This window comes from Anopheles cruzii, chromosome X (assembly GCF_943734635.1).
Source record: "Anopheles cruzii chromosome X, idAnoCruzAS_RS32_06, whole genome shotgun sequence".
Taxonomy (NCBI): Eukaryota; Metazoa; Arthropoda; class Insecta; order Diptera; family Culicidae; genus Anopheles; species Anopheles cruzii.
This window is the reverse complement of record NC_069143.1, coordinates 2,104,403-2,118,549: the sequence shown is the minus strand read 5'-3', so window position 1 is coordinate 2,118,549 and position 14,147 is coordinate 2,104,403. Positions and strand designations below refer to the sequence as shown.

General features: G+C 55.0%; 2 protein-coding genes across 3 annotated transcripts; one reads left to right on the top strand and one right to left on the bottom strand.

Annotated features, from left to right (window-relative positions):
• The first annotated feature begins 744 nt into the window (after positions 1-744).
• On the top strand, positions 745-8,579 carry LOC128273769 (transmembrane protein 94). The gene is made up of 7 exons (XM_053011810.1): positions 745-2,001; positions 2,088-2,222; positions 3,404-3,533; positions 3,645-3,804; positions 4,799-4,895; positions 5,061-7,537; positions 7,616-8,579. The coding sequence occupies exons 1-7, from the start codon at positions 784-786 to the stop codon at positions 7,686-7,688; spliced, it is 4,290 nt and encodes a 1,429-aa protein (XP_052867770.1). The 5' UTR covers positions 745-783; the 3' UTR covers positions 7,689-8,579.
• Positions 8,328-13,854, bottom strand: LOC128273779 (AMP deaminase 2). Of its 2 annotated transcripts, none has more exons than XM_053011829.1 (6): positions 13,643-13,854; positions 13,292-13,520; positions 12,365-12,660; positions 10,020-10,845; positions 9,341-9,926; positions 8,328-9,262 (listed from the first exon to the last, which is right to left on the bottom strand). In XM_053011829.1, exons 1-6 carry the CDS (start codon positions 13,812-13,814, stop codon positions 8,972-8,974), a joined length of 2,400 nt encoding a protein of 799 aa, XP_052867789.1. In that variant the 5' UTR covers positions 13,815-13,854; the 3' UTR covers positions 8,328-8,971. The 2 variants fall into 2 exon arrangements, with proteins under 2 accessions (XP_052867789.1, XP_052867781.1); XM_053011821.1 differs by having other exon boundaries at positions 8,329-9,262; positions 10,020-10,854.
• Between the last annotated feature and the right edge of the window lie 293 nt (positions 13,855-14,147).

Sequence of the window (14,147 nt, the reverse complement as noted above, 5' to 3'; positions counted from 1 at the left end):
CGTGTGTGCGAGCGTTTTCGTCGGCTACGCTGTCATGCCACGAGGTTGTTTACTAAGTTTTGCGGGTCGATAAGAAGGACAAATGGTTATGGTTTGAAACACACTTTAATATTCAGTATGGCCTTCCTGAACAGCGGTACACTTGTTCCAACGAGATTCCAATTTCTAAATTTCCGCACGTTCCTGTTATGATGTCATCGTTTGATGAAAAACGTTTTTCACGCACGATGTTTTTTGGGTCTGAAAACAAATGGAAGTCGCTGGGGGCCAAATCTGGAAAAAAGGATGGATACTGCAACAATTCGAACTTTAATGCAGGGTTTTTTTTGCCATTTCCAAATGGCTCTTGTGACAGGGTGCATTGTTTCCATTTTTAGCGAATGCTTGCAACCATGCACAGCCTTGCAAACAGTTTTCTCAAACCAAATACGACACTCAAAACATTGGTTATTCAATGAGATGGCTGAGAAAACCAATTAATTGACCGATTGAAATGAAACTTCACATACGTTCACATATATGAAGAGTTTACCAACGTAGCAAAAACAGCAAATTAAGCTTGTAGCAGCGTCCTCTGGTATCGACCCGCAACACTTTGTAAACAACCTGGTACGGCGAGTGTGTTCATGCTTCTCTTTTACGTTATATCGCGTACTCTTTCCCGTCCACTCTGACGTTTGTGGGCCGATGGTTCAGCCTGTGGCTCCGAGCGGGGTAAATCCGATAGAAAAACGCGCAGCAAGGTAAACACGGCGACAGGCTGCAAGTTTCTTTTGCTGTCATATGGCCACCGTATGGCCCCCTGGCAGCGCGGTCGCGAACGACATCAACGAGGAGCCTGAGTACCGTGGGCTCAGCACGCCCATCGCGCTACAGCGACTGCACGATGACATCGAGACGGTGCTCGCGACCTACGAGGAGCGCTACGTGCGCCTGTCCTGCTGGGAGAAGTTCGGCTCGACTTTCGTCGGCACCTCGACCAGTCCGCTCGGCTGGTTCCCGGCGGTGGCCACCGTGCTGTGCGTGCTGTCGCTAACCGTCACCGGCCACTGCTGGTCGGCGGGGCTGCTGGGGGCGCTGCTGCTGCTGACCGTGGTCACGGTCGTACGGGAGAACAACCTGCGCAAGACGGAGATCTACCGGAAGGTGCGCACGGTCCTGGACGAACTACGGCTCGGCGTCGAGCTTTGTGCCGACTGGGCGCCCAACAACTACCCGCACCTGTGCAGTCCCCTGTCACCGTGCGTGACACTCCAGTGGACGTACCGGGACGGGCGCATCGTCAACCTACCGTGGGCCTTACTGGTCCGTGGCGATCACATCGTGATGCGCCCGGGGCAAGTCGCTCCCGGCACCTGCACCGAGCTGGGGCCCGGGGCTCGCCGTTTTCGGTGCGGTGAAACGTATGGCTTACAGCAACCCACCGAGCCACCTCCGAAGCCGGTCGCCCGTTCGCCGCTGCCCGACCTGAACTGCGTTATCGAAGTCACGCCCTACCTGGATACGCTGCGTACCTCGCTCGACTGCTTCCTGAACCGGCCGAAGACGATCATCAACCAGCAGCGCGAGCTACTGATCACACGTTGCATGCAGCAGTGGGGCTTCTGTGTCATCCTGCTGGTGACGGTCGTGTGTGGCGTCCTGCGCTGCGTCGGACTGTACTTTTGTGGCAAGCTAGCGACCGACTGGATGAACGTGCTGCTGCTCAATCCGACTGCGGCCGTGCTACCCATTCTGCCGCTAGCCTTCCCGCTGCTGTGGGTGTCAATCAACCTGTGGGGTGTGGCGAGACTCGAGACGCTGCTCGCGATCCCGCAGGCGGTGATGCGCGCCCAGGCGCAAAAGTCCTTCCAGGAGGACCTGGACACACCGACCGGTGACCTCGACCACGTACAGCTGCCGCGCCGCGCTGTCCTCTACTACTGGTGGCAGCTGTATCAGGGTCGCTCGCAGCTTCTCGGTCGCAGTGCCAACGTGGTGCAGGTGTTGGGAACAATTACGGTACACCAGCACTAAACGCAGCTTCCGCTGCCACCGCTGTACTTGACTTCTCAACTCACTCTTTCTCTCTCTCTCTCAATTTACAGGCGCTTTGCTGTGTGGACAAAAAGGGAATTCTGTCGTGGCCGAACCCGACGGCGGAGAAGGTGTTCTTTCTTCGCAACGCCAAGGACGGCGATCAGAATAGCGATCCGTCCGAGCAGAGCAGCCTCAACTCGCAGGTACTTTGCACAGGCGGCCATCAATCAATCGACATCCAATCGGCAACCATAATCCACACCCTTACTCAGCCAATGACCAAGTCATTCTCTTATTCCCATAACCTTGCCCACTTCTTGACGCACCGGTACTCTTTCTTCGCCCTGCCGTCACTGTTCATCCTTGCCTCATTCGGTGCATGCTGCATTGGACAAAATTGATGCCCAACCCTGGCATCCGCGGTTACCATACCAGTGTGCTGCCTCGAGTAGTGGCACACGAGCCAAATTGCCTACCACCATCACCTGAAATCAAAGTGCGCTAGCATTTTCATACCATTTTTCTTTTCGATATCGTTTTTCCAGTGCTGCCAGGAACACTACCACCCACTTTCCCACATACTCGAGCTGGTGATTAGCCACTGTACCGATTAGCTCTCTGTTATCGATTTTCTTAACAGTTTGATTTTATTTTTTTGGCTCTCTCTCTTTCTCTCTCTCTCTCTCTCTCTCTCTCTCTCTCTCTCTTTCTCTTTCTCTTTCTCTTTCTCTGTACATTCCTCATTTGTTTCGCTATTTTTACTTCATGTTTGCACCGGTTGTATTTTGTACGTTTGTTAATTGCACGCCAACATAGCTCCCTTTTCGTTGTCGATTAAGAAATAATTGCTTCACCATTCCCGTGTTCACTAGAGAAGAGGCAGGAAGATCACGAAAAATGGTCTTGCCCTGATGGCCGTGAGTGGAAACCGTTGCTCGTTGGCGATCGTTGTTTGTTCATCGTTGCACTACTCTATCTATTTTAGACTTTAGTCTCGTTGCTCAAAGCGTGATTGTTGTTTTTTTTTAGTAATCTAGGTTCGGGCGTGATGTTTCCTAACCACCATCAGGTGGCGGTCCACGCACAACTGAACAGCACGTACGGTACGCGTCGTTAAAGGGAGTCCACTCCGATCCAGGGTTAGGAGTGGATCCAGACTGACCGTTAGTGATGTCACTGCTAGAGTATGATACTCGATGTCTAGAGCGTTTTGTTGTACGATTCTGCGAATTGAGGCTTCCGATCTTCATTTAAACGTTTCTTGGAGGGCACAATCTTCCTTCCGTGCATCCGACGCATCCGACTGCTAACATCCGTTTTTTTCGTCTATCTTTTCTGTCTTCCAATTTGCGCATTCCCCCTGTGCGGGTTTTGCGCATTCTAGAGCACACAAAAGGAACCAGCTGGCGCAGTCGCCGAGGTGCTCGATCTAACGCACGACCAGCACAGTCCGTTCCGGCTCGAATTCGATGATCACGACTTCAAGAACCACTTAACCTCACTGAAACCACTTGGTAAGATTGGCACGAGATCGGCACCCTTCCATCAGCACCCTGTTGACACAATTCTCGTTCTCTCTGCCTCCCTCTCTCTCTCTCTTTCTGGGTACTATTTGCTTTTGCTAGGGATTGCCATCCTTGTGAATACGTGCTGCCCGCTGACGCAAGCACACTACGCCAAGTTCTGTGGCCACGTGACGGCGGTCGCGATGCTCGATAAGGACCTGGTCCCGGTCACCAATCGGTATGCGATTGTTGAGTCGAGTTTGAATTGCTTTATGCATGGGTATGTACTAGACATACCAAAGTCTAGTTTTGGTGTTTTTTTCGTTCATTCACTTTTACCATCATGTCACACACCTGCACTAAGCACCACGTTTTAGCTTCCCCCCCCCATCCAAATGGGATTATGTTTGTTTTCTTTTTCTGTTATGTCCGTTTTTGCGGTCCTGCGGTTCGCTTGATAGCCTTAGATTAGAGAACAAGCAATTGAAAAACATTCGCTTTAATAATAACAGTTACTCGTTATGGCTATGGCTGGCCCTCCTGGGGGTGGAATACATACTCTCACGGTACTCTTGTCGTGATGTGCACAGTCTCGCATGTGGACGCATGCCCACCTCCCATGAAGCATTCTCATAACTCGTTCACTCACACAAGATGTCTCTAATATGCTCGTACCCGTTTTTGTTGCCATCAAGTTTCCTCGGTACACCTCGGACCTGGCTCCGTCACTGGCTGGTTACAGACTCAGGCCCGGAAATGAACAAACGGAAAACCGGCCCAAGGCCCCCTGGATTCCTGGGGCTAGAGAGTTTCCGAAACGGGGTTTTCATCTGGGTGCTTGCCACGGCCGTAACATCATCGTTTCTGCCTTCATTTCATTTTGCGTTACTTCTGCTAACTGGCTCAAGTGACGTCTTTTGGTTGCGGTAGCATTTTGATACATTTGCACACATTGAGCGTATATACTTGTGGTGTACGAATTTTGCGTTTGGATTTCGTTTTTTTTCGGTTTCGGTCCATCAAATAACATCAAGCAGCCTTAGTTGTTCTCGCTTGCGTGGTACGAGGTGTCCCCCTCCCGCTATTCCGCAGTGTCCCGCAGTCCCGGCGGCAGATGAGCTTGGTGTGTTGCATCGGTTGCTTGTTGCGCAAGCTCCATACGATGTCCTGATGATAGGCTTTTCTAATTAAAAATTCTGCTTGTTCATTGTCCGGATAACGCGCCCTTCGTGTACTGCGCCGCCAACATGTCCTCTTTCTCGCCTCCCGTTCAGTCGATGCCTGTGCGAGCTGGCCAAACAAATCGGCTTCTCCCCGCAGGCTCGTGATATTTTCCAGCTTGAAGGGCAGATTTCTAGCTACCGGCATCTGGTAAGTGACAACAAGTAGCCCTATAGTGCTAACTAAGTAACCAAGGCAAGTTAGTCGATCGTCAAGTAACGTTGTGTACAACTGTCGATAAAATTGCTTTCTTGCCCGTGTTTCCCGTCTCCGGAATCGGAATCGTGTAATGTGTCTGCGTATCCCTTATTCCAGCAACCCGACGTCGTGCGTCGAGACATCCGGTTCGCCCGCTCGCTGCAGCTGACGACGAAGGTGAAGGTACCGTTCCCGCACTCGCTATCGGTGGTGATGCGCGAGATCAACAATGGTTCGCTGCAGCTGCTGACGCAGGGCACGGCGGACATCGTGCTCGACTGCTGCGACGACTACTGGGATGGTCACGATTTGCAGCCCCTGACGGAGAAGGAGCGCAAGCGGGCGCAAGATTTTTACCAGCGTTCGGCGCTCACCGCGTACTGTACCGCGTTCGCGTACCGACCGCTGCGCCACGGCATCAGCGGCGCGTTGTCGGGCGGGCCGCACGGTAACGTCGCGTATCTCGAGTTACCGCCGGAGACTAAAAATCGGCGCGAGCTGTACCAACGCATCATCGAACGACGCACCACCGAGCCGGGCGAGATCCTGGCAGACCGGAGCGGTAGCTGCGGCGGCGGCGGCGGCGTAACGAACGGTTTCTGTGCGGCACCCGCCGTCAATGTGTGCAACGGTCCCGTCGCCGACGTTGGCCCAGCGATGTTCGCCGGCGCCCCGCTGGCGCATCACTCCATCTCCACCGACACGCTGCTGTTTACGGATGCGCGCGACGACGACATCTCGGACGTGGACGGGTGCTATCGGATGCAATGCCACCAGGTGTTCATCGGCATGGTGACGATGCAGTACCAGGCGCAGACGGACATCGTGCAGCTGATTGAGCGGCTCGAGCGTGCCTGCATCCGGTTCGTTCACTTCAGCAAGGAGAACGAGCTGCGGTCGCGCGTGTTCTCCGAAAAGATGGGCCTCGAGAGTGGCTGGAACTGTCACATCTCGCTGCTGAGCGACGGTGACACGCGCGCATCCTCCCCCGTCAAACCGGGCTACGGGAGTAACGATCCCAAGATGCAGCTCCTGCTTCCGCCCACGGCAACGTACGCCGCCGGGTACGCGACGCAGGAAACGTCACGCGTGCTGAGCTCGTCCGCTCCCGGTGCCATCTCCAATCCGGACTCGAGCAGTTTGGCGGGCGCCGTGGGGTTCGGTGGCACGGCGCGGGGACCAGGCAGGCGCGTTTCGCGCACCAACAGTGAGCGCGGCTCGCGCGAAACTATCTCCCTGCGGCGCCCGTCGACGGACTCGGTCATGGGTGGGGGCGGGGAGCCGAGCGCTACCGAAGGCCACCCCCGGTCGCTGAGCTGCCTGAGCGAGAGCACGGAGCAGAGCGCGCCGATCAATTTTGACATGTCGAACCGAGCGAAGTTACCGCGCGGCATCGAGAACATTCGGCCGCACCTGGAGAGCGTCGACAATGTGCCGCTGCTGGTGTCCCTGTTTACCGACTGCTCGGCGGAAGCGACCCGCGAGATGCTCAACATCATGCAGCAGTACGGCGAGATCGTCGTCTGCCTCGGCTCGTCCGCCTCCAACTCCAACTCGGAGATCTTCCTGCAGGGCGACTGTTCGATCGCGATCGAACCGCTGTACCCGCAGGTGTGCCAGGAATTTCCCGCCTACAGCGAGGCGAACATATACAGCAATCGGGCGCGTACGGCAGTGCCCCAGGCGCAGCGCACCCGCTTCGGAAGCCCTCTGCCCGATCCGTGCACGACCGTTTCGCCGATCTACCTAAGCCGCATCCTGAACGCGATCCCGTGCTCGATCGCGACCTGCCGTGACGATCCGATCTCGATTGTGGCGGTCATTGAGTTGTCGCGCCGCTTCATGGCCGGCTTGTGGAGCTGCGTACAGTATTGGGCGTGCTGCGGTGTTTCGCTTGCAATCATGAACACGGTGACGGCCCTGCTATCGCTGCCCCCGATGATTGTGCCGCTGCACGCCCTCTACCTGATGTGCGTGGCCGTGCCACTCGTCGCCCTGACGCTGCTGCGCGTCGAACCGGACCCGGCGCTGATGAAGCGGGCCACGGGCAAGAAGCAGCGAACGCTGCACTCGCGCCTCGTCCTGTTCGTGCTCTGGTGCTACGGTATCAAGTTTGCGCTCGCCGTCATGTTCCTCGTGCTCGCCTACTGTACCTTCCTGTCGCACCCGATTGCCCTGTTCGCGGGTGAAATTGGAGCGACCGTGGCCGGGTCTGGCGCGGCCCACGGCACGACGGTGCACAAGATCCGTAGCGAAGCACAGCAGACTGCAGCGGAACCGGAGGTCGCCGGTGACCTACACATTGCCCGCAGCTTCATCCTGCTCGGTACCGTGCTCCACTTCGTCACCATTTCGGCTTCGTTCGTGCACCGCGACTACAACTGCTTTAAGCGCAGCCCCCTCACCAACCTGTGCTGGGTGTCGGTGGTCGCGCTGCTGCTGCTCGTGCACCTGGCCGTGCTGGTCGTGCAGCTCTGCACCGACGACTACCTTTGGCAGCAGATGGAGCGCATCTGGCCCGTCGCCGTCTACATACTGCTCATGACGCTCGTTACCTTTTGCGCCAGCGAGTTTTTCAAGTGGGAAGAAATCAAGTAAGTTTTTGTAGCACCGTTTTTGCTTTTACGACCGTCAACCCGTACCCTAATGCCGGTTTTGTTTCACACTGACAGGGTCAACAATCGGTACATTCGGCGAGCTCGGCTAGACTTTGGCACCAAGCTCGGTATGAACTCGCCGTTTTGATGCAACTGCACCGATATCGATGCGTTTCTGGGACGCGGCTTTTCGGGGCACCCGATCGTTCGAGACTGGCGGCCACTGGTGGCCTGTTGGTGGTGGTGCACGAATGTCCGAACAGCGAAAGGGGAGGACCAAATTGACAGCGAGAGCCATCTGGATCACACGATTCGTTTTTTTTAAAGAGCTGGTATTTTAGTTTACTGTGGTTCGTTTTTTCCTTGATCCATTTCGAATAGCAGTGCCACACACAGTTATCAGTCGATAATGTGTCGCTAATAAACAAGAATTCTTCTGTCATTAAATTTGTGCAGGTGCATTTGTTATTTTAAAGCACCTCTACTCCAAGCACTGCCAGGAGAGTTTTTTGTAAATGTGCAACAGCAGGGTACCCAAAGCATCTGCCAGCAGTCTATTAGTGCAATAGCAGGTGGCGTAGCGCGCAATATATTTTGTAGCGATGTAAATCAGTTGCCCAGATGCTGTTTCTTTCCAAACTAAAGACAGTTCAAGCCTGCCGCCTTCGAATTTGTTAAAAACCAACCAAACCAACGAAAAACCGCCTTCACGAACACAACGGTATGGCGGCCAACCCATCGCCGAGGCTCGCCATCGCTCGCGGTCGTTCCAAAAGAAAACAGCGGGCTGCAGCGGAGCTCAACTGGCTTTATTTCAACCTGGCCACCCCACGCGCAGCCGGATCGATCTGCCATCATGTAAACACAAGAAACCATTTTTTTTTACCGCGACGCAATATATAATCTTATATTTTAGATGTACGTTGCTATTTAATGATGGGCCCCACGCCCCGCGTCGAAGTGGATGACTAAACGAATGTAGTACGAAACATTGTAACATGCAGAAAGAATAAAGGTTCTAACACGAATGCGTCTGCCAACGTGATTTGGTTGGTGAGTAGTGTGTTTGTTTTTTCCTTGATAAATGGTGGTGCTCCGAAAAGGGAGGCTAATGAACAGAGTTGTGTGTCGTCGTTATCCGCGTGTAGCTCTGAGGAAAACCCGATCGTCATCGGCCAGGTATGTCATCGGATCACTACAATCAAGGCCAGGGTTCGAGTCTGAGCTTGCTTCGTTGCTCAAGACGAAACCGCTATGCTGGAGCGAACCAACGGAACGGTTCGGCGGCGGCTTCGGGGTAACAACAACGAAACACTCCGTGAAGGACTGCGTGTGAACAGTGAACAACGCGTTCACGGAAACGCGATAACGGCGATGGTCTAGCAGATTGATAACGGTAGAAAGTGGGAACCCACAGCAGCAGTGCTGCATCTACTGCTGTGACGCGTACTGCATCTTTTGCTCGTTGTTAACCTTGAAGATGTTGGCGAGCTCGTCCAGCAGCGACTCGTAGCGGAAGGCGACGCGTATGTCAGGCACGTTCGTGCGCGTGATGTCGTTCCCGGCGACTCCCTCGCGCGTATAGTTGGGCCCGAGCCAGTGCTGCTTCATCTTGTGCGAAAAGCCCGACATCAGCACGCTGTTCCGCGCCAGCTCGCACATATCGCACGAGCTCAGCTTCCACACCTGGGCCGCAATGCTGTACTCCTCCATCAGAGGTTCCTGAGGAAGTGGGAAAATGGCGAAAGGCAAACGATGAACAGGACGCTGCAACGGGAGGACGACGTCGGGGGAGCCTACTTTTGTGTAGTGGAACTGCAGCGGGTCGTCGGTCGAGAGCGAAATGACGAGCCCGCGCGCCAGGTACTCCGGGAACGGGTTGCGGTCGTAGTTGAGAAACAGCGAGTTGTTGGACAGCGGCGACATGGCGATACCGATCTGGGCGAGGTAGTACAGGTACTGGAGCACCGGCACCTTGCGGAGCAGCAGCCCGTGCGAGATGTTCTCCGCCATCAGGTACCCGCACACCAGGTGCTGCACCGGGCCGGCTTCGCCGCAGTGCGGCCGGAGCACGAACGTGTTGAGACCGCGGGCCGCCCGGAACTTGTTCAGCACCGCCATGTTGGCGTACATGTAGTAGATGTAGTACGCGTACGGTGGGTTCTCCTCGTCCGTCCACTGGTCGGGCGGCGTGACGTCACCGTCGAACAGCGGGTTCTCGGGTTTCGACTCGTCGTCGACCGAATCGAACCCGATCACGTACTGCAGGAAGATGTGAATCTCCGGGTGTTGGCTCGGGTTGTTGGTCGCTTCGAAGAGTGGCTTAAACACGTTGTCCAGGATCTGCTGGAACGAGCTCATCAGTTTGTTCGTCTTGAAGATATCGCTATCGGTGGAAGAAGCAGAGACAGCGGGTTAGATAGTTAAATAAAAAAAAAACTGACCAAACAAGGGGTCCAAGGAGTGCCGAGGAACTCACTAGAGCCGCGGCACCTGGATCAGCCAGCGGATGTTGTCCGAGTAGACGTCACCGTCGATGGCCCACTTCGCCAGCTTGAACCACTCGTCCGGCGACTTGCCGTAGATCGAGAGCCGCAGCTCCGCGTTCTGGTACTTGCTTTCCTCGAAGTCGCTCGCCACCTCCTTGATAATGTTGGCGAAACACTTCCCGTTCAGGTAGTTGTCCGTCTTCAGGAACACCTCGCGCAGCCGCGACTCACCGATCGGATTGTACTTCGCGTTGAACTTGTCGAAGCGGTGAAAGGTGTTGCGGTCCGCGTGCACGTCCAGCATGTCGACCGTCAGGTCGTAGGTGGTCAGGTTCATCGACTGGAACACTTGCGCGAGCGTCATCGGCGTGCCCTTGGTCACGGTCACCACCTCGTCCGCGTAGTTCTTCAGCGTCTTCTTGATGAAGCGCAGCAAATGCTTCTGGTTCATGCAGCTCGCCGCGTGGATGTGCGTGTCGACCTTGCGGATATTGTAGAAGTCTCGGTGCGGTACCGCCTTCTGCGACGCGAGCTCGCGCAGCTCGTTCAGCAGCACGTGCAGCTGGAACTTCGAGTACAGGTAGCTCAGCCGGCGGTAACAGAACGACTTCAGTGGCCCGTCCGCGATCATCGTGCACATCATCTGCATGTCCTGCACGAAGTCCGGGAGCCGCGGGTAGTGGTACGGCAGCGATTCCGTGCCGGCGTCCACCGACGGGAACACCTCAAACACGCCGTTCACCGCCCGGACCGTGTGGTCCAGGTCCGGCGGGAACTCCACCACCCACGGCGACTGTGTACTCTGCGGCGGGTTGACTGGATGGTCTGCGAACGAACAGAGCACAGAGCACGGGTAATTGTGGTGGAAGTAACAGGGCAGCAGTACGAAAAGTACGGTTTACCTCCCCACACCCATCCCCAGTGCAGTGCCCCGCCGCTCGAGGCTGCACTGGAGACGGTGGACGAGCGGTTAGCGGTTACAACACAGGGAGGTGGGGGGATGGAGGGGTGGGTTAATAGAGCAGAGGGTAGCGATGAGCACAACCCACCAATGGACAGAAACTTGAATTACTTTCTGTTATTACTTGAAACCTAGGCAAGCTAATGGAGAGAGAAGAAAATCCTTTCTGTGCAGCGACCAAGGACTTCCCGAAAACACTGATTCGATTTCTGTAATGCCAAGCGATGCGCTCTCACCATGAAACCGTCCTGCTTTCCATGAAAAAGTCAATCAATTAAGAAGGCAGCCTGTCCAAAACAGTCTAGTCCTCGCAAAAACACATAACTAAATGAGTAAAAGGATATAATTGCAATTCTGTTTTCAATTCAGCAAGCATGTACGGCGAAAAATATCGCATAAACGATCGGGACATAGCACTTGGAACATTAAAGGGATGCAAAAAGGACGAAGCGTTAAAAAGATCCACTAAAACCACCAGAATGCCGAAATGCTTCAGCTGGTGCCTTCAAAGCAAAAATCGTTTCACGATACAATCAAATCACTTGGATGGGAGCTGCTATCCTCCCCACTCCACTGTATTCACCAGACTTGTCTTTTTTCCGAATATCATTCATTTTCATCGATGGGACACGTATTGGCAGCACTTCGCTTCCTACGAGGAAGTCGAAATTGGATGACTAATTGGGGTTTGCTTCAAATGACGAAGAATTCTTTCGTCTGGGAATCCACGATTTAGCACAGAGATAGGAGAGATCTAGCGATGGCACATATACTTTGAATAAAATAGAATTTTCATTTCAATGTACCAATCGTTTGATTTCTTTGAAAAAAAGTCTCATTTTCAACGATCAGAAGGTGATAATGGAACAAACGAGAGCAACAAAACAAAAACAAAAACCGGAAACAAACAAACGGAACAAACAAACACACCCCAAACAACAAATAAGATTAGAACGAGGCCGCAGGGGGAAGGGGGGGGGGGGGCGAGGTTTAGGGACCGGTAAGAAAACAAATAAAAACAGAGCGTGGTGCGAGCGAGAAAAACTCGCATACGACGAACCGCCGACGGGTCCTGACGGGACACTAACCGGTAAGACGAGAGTTTGCAGGGTGTTGCGCTCCAGCATGACGAAAAACCCGGTCGAAGGACGCGTAAGGGGAGGGCGGAGACGGAGAAGAAAAAATAAAAAAAAAATAACAAAATAAGGAACAAAATAATAAGGAACAGATAAGAAGTGTCTCGGAGCGGAGTGTCGGATTGCAGTTCACGCCGATCCACCAGAACGCCGAAAGAACCGAGAGAGAGAGAGAGAGCGAGAGGTGCGTACTGGACCGCATCTGGAGCACCATAAGGGGGGGGCCGCTGGCACTTACCGGCGATGGATTTGCGCTCCTGGTGCGTGATGCCGCACGCGTGCGTCGACTTGAGGAAGCGGGCGGTGGTCTGCGGGAAGGCCTGGTGCGAGTTGCGCATGTACTTCTCGCGCAGCTCGAGCGCCTTCACCAGCAGGGTGGAGGCCCGCTCCAGGTCGTCGAGCGGCACGCCGCTAGTGTCCTCGCCCGAGATCGACACGCGCTGGAAGTGGGCGACGAAGTCGTGCTCGTCGAACGGGAGCTGCTCGTCCGCGTGCACTTCCGGTGCCGTCGAGTATCGGTCCTGTTCCATCACCCTGCGAATGTAGAAGAGAACAGCGGTTAGCTTCCGAGCACGACTCTCGGGATTCGGATTGGGACCGGCCGGGCAGATCCGATCCGGCTCGTCGTCGGTGTCGGACTCGCTGCTGAGGTCGTCGAGACGACAGGGCGAGAGAGAGCGATAGCACGCGTCGGGCGCCGGGAATGGATTAATTGATCGGGCAATCGATTTTCCAATTCTCGAGGCAAACACGCGATGGCCGAGCCCGAGCGTGCTCCCGACGCGCGAGATGCTTATCACGGAGTGATCACGAAGGCGCACACACGAAGGGCCCATTGCCTCGGTCCTCGGGTCCAGCTTCTAGGAGCTGCTAACCTCTGCAGATCCCGCTCCGATAGCCACCGTGTCGTATCGAGTGCGCTGCCCAGCATGCTGAGTCCGCGAGGTCCGTACTCCACGGGCGTACTCGGTCCTTCGACTGACTTCGACTTCGAACGACTGACCGGCCCACGGCTGGCCAATTCTTCGCCAAGGGCCGGTCCCATCGCAAGTCCAGCTTGTGGGGGCTGAAATTGGATTACCTACACACACACACACACACACACCAGCGGCAGGAGCAAACGCGGAAGAAACGGTTCGTAATTACTTGGCCGGTCACCACTTACTTGGCGTTCAGTTGGCGCTGCAGCTGGAGCTTCTTTTCGATCTGCTCGATCGGGAACTGGGGCACCTCGTACGGGGCGGAGATCTCGTTCGGCAGCACGCCGACGATGTCCTCCTGGCTGAGGCTGAGCGCTCCACCGAGTGCTCCGACTACCCCTCCGCCGACAACGGCCGCAACGCCCGCAACGCCGAGCCCACCGGTGAGCGGTGCCGGTGACTCATTGCCCTGAACTGCGAAAGACACACAAGAATACACAAGGAACCATGAGAAAGTGAGAAGCGACCATGAGACTACTACTGGGAGGGAAGTGGTAGGAGGGGGTAGTGTGTCCCCGGCCCGAGAGAGTCACTACCGTCCGGTGGATCAGTATCCGGAGCGTATCGCTCCGCCGAGATCGTCGGCAGGGTGGGTTTCCGTTGCAGGCGCTGCAACTTCAGCGTTTCCATGATTTTTTGGTCCTCGAGAAATTGTAGCACAGTCCGCGAGTCCTGCTTGTTGAAGTTGATCTCCTTCTTGCGGAACATGGCGAACGAGGCGAGAAGAGGCAGCACACTGTGTAGCAGCACGTCCGAGTTCGGCCGACTGGAGGAAACGGAACGGAGCAACTAGTCTGGCTCTACGCCTGATAAGCCGGCCAGTTGATTGCTGGTTGATAGTGGAACAACCCCGGGCGGGGATCATGTGCTGACAGTGGGCAAGCAACAAACGGCCCATTTATCTCCCTCTGCTAGTTCGGAAACGTTGACCCAGCCACTCAGCCACCGCCAGCCCCAAGTAGTTCGCGTAGGCTGCGGGATTTTTTTTTTCTGGGACGAAATGGATTCGATTTTGGGACACAGGAAACAGGCATGATGGCT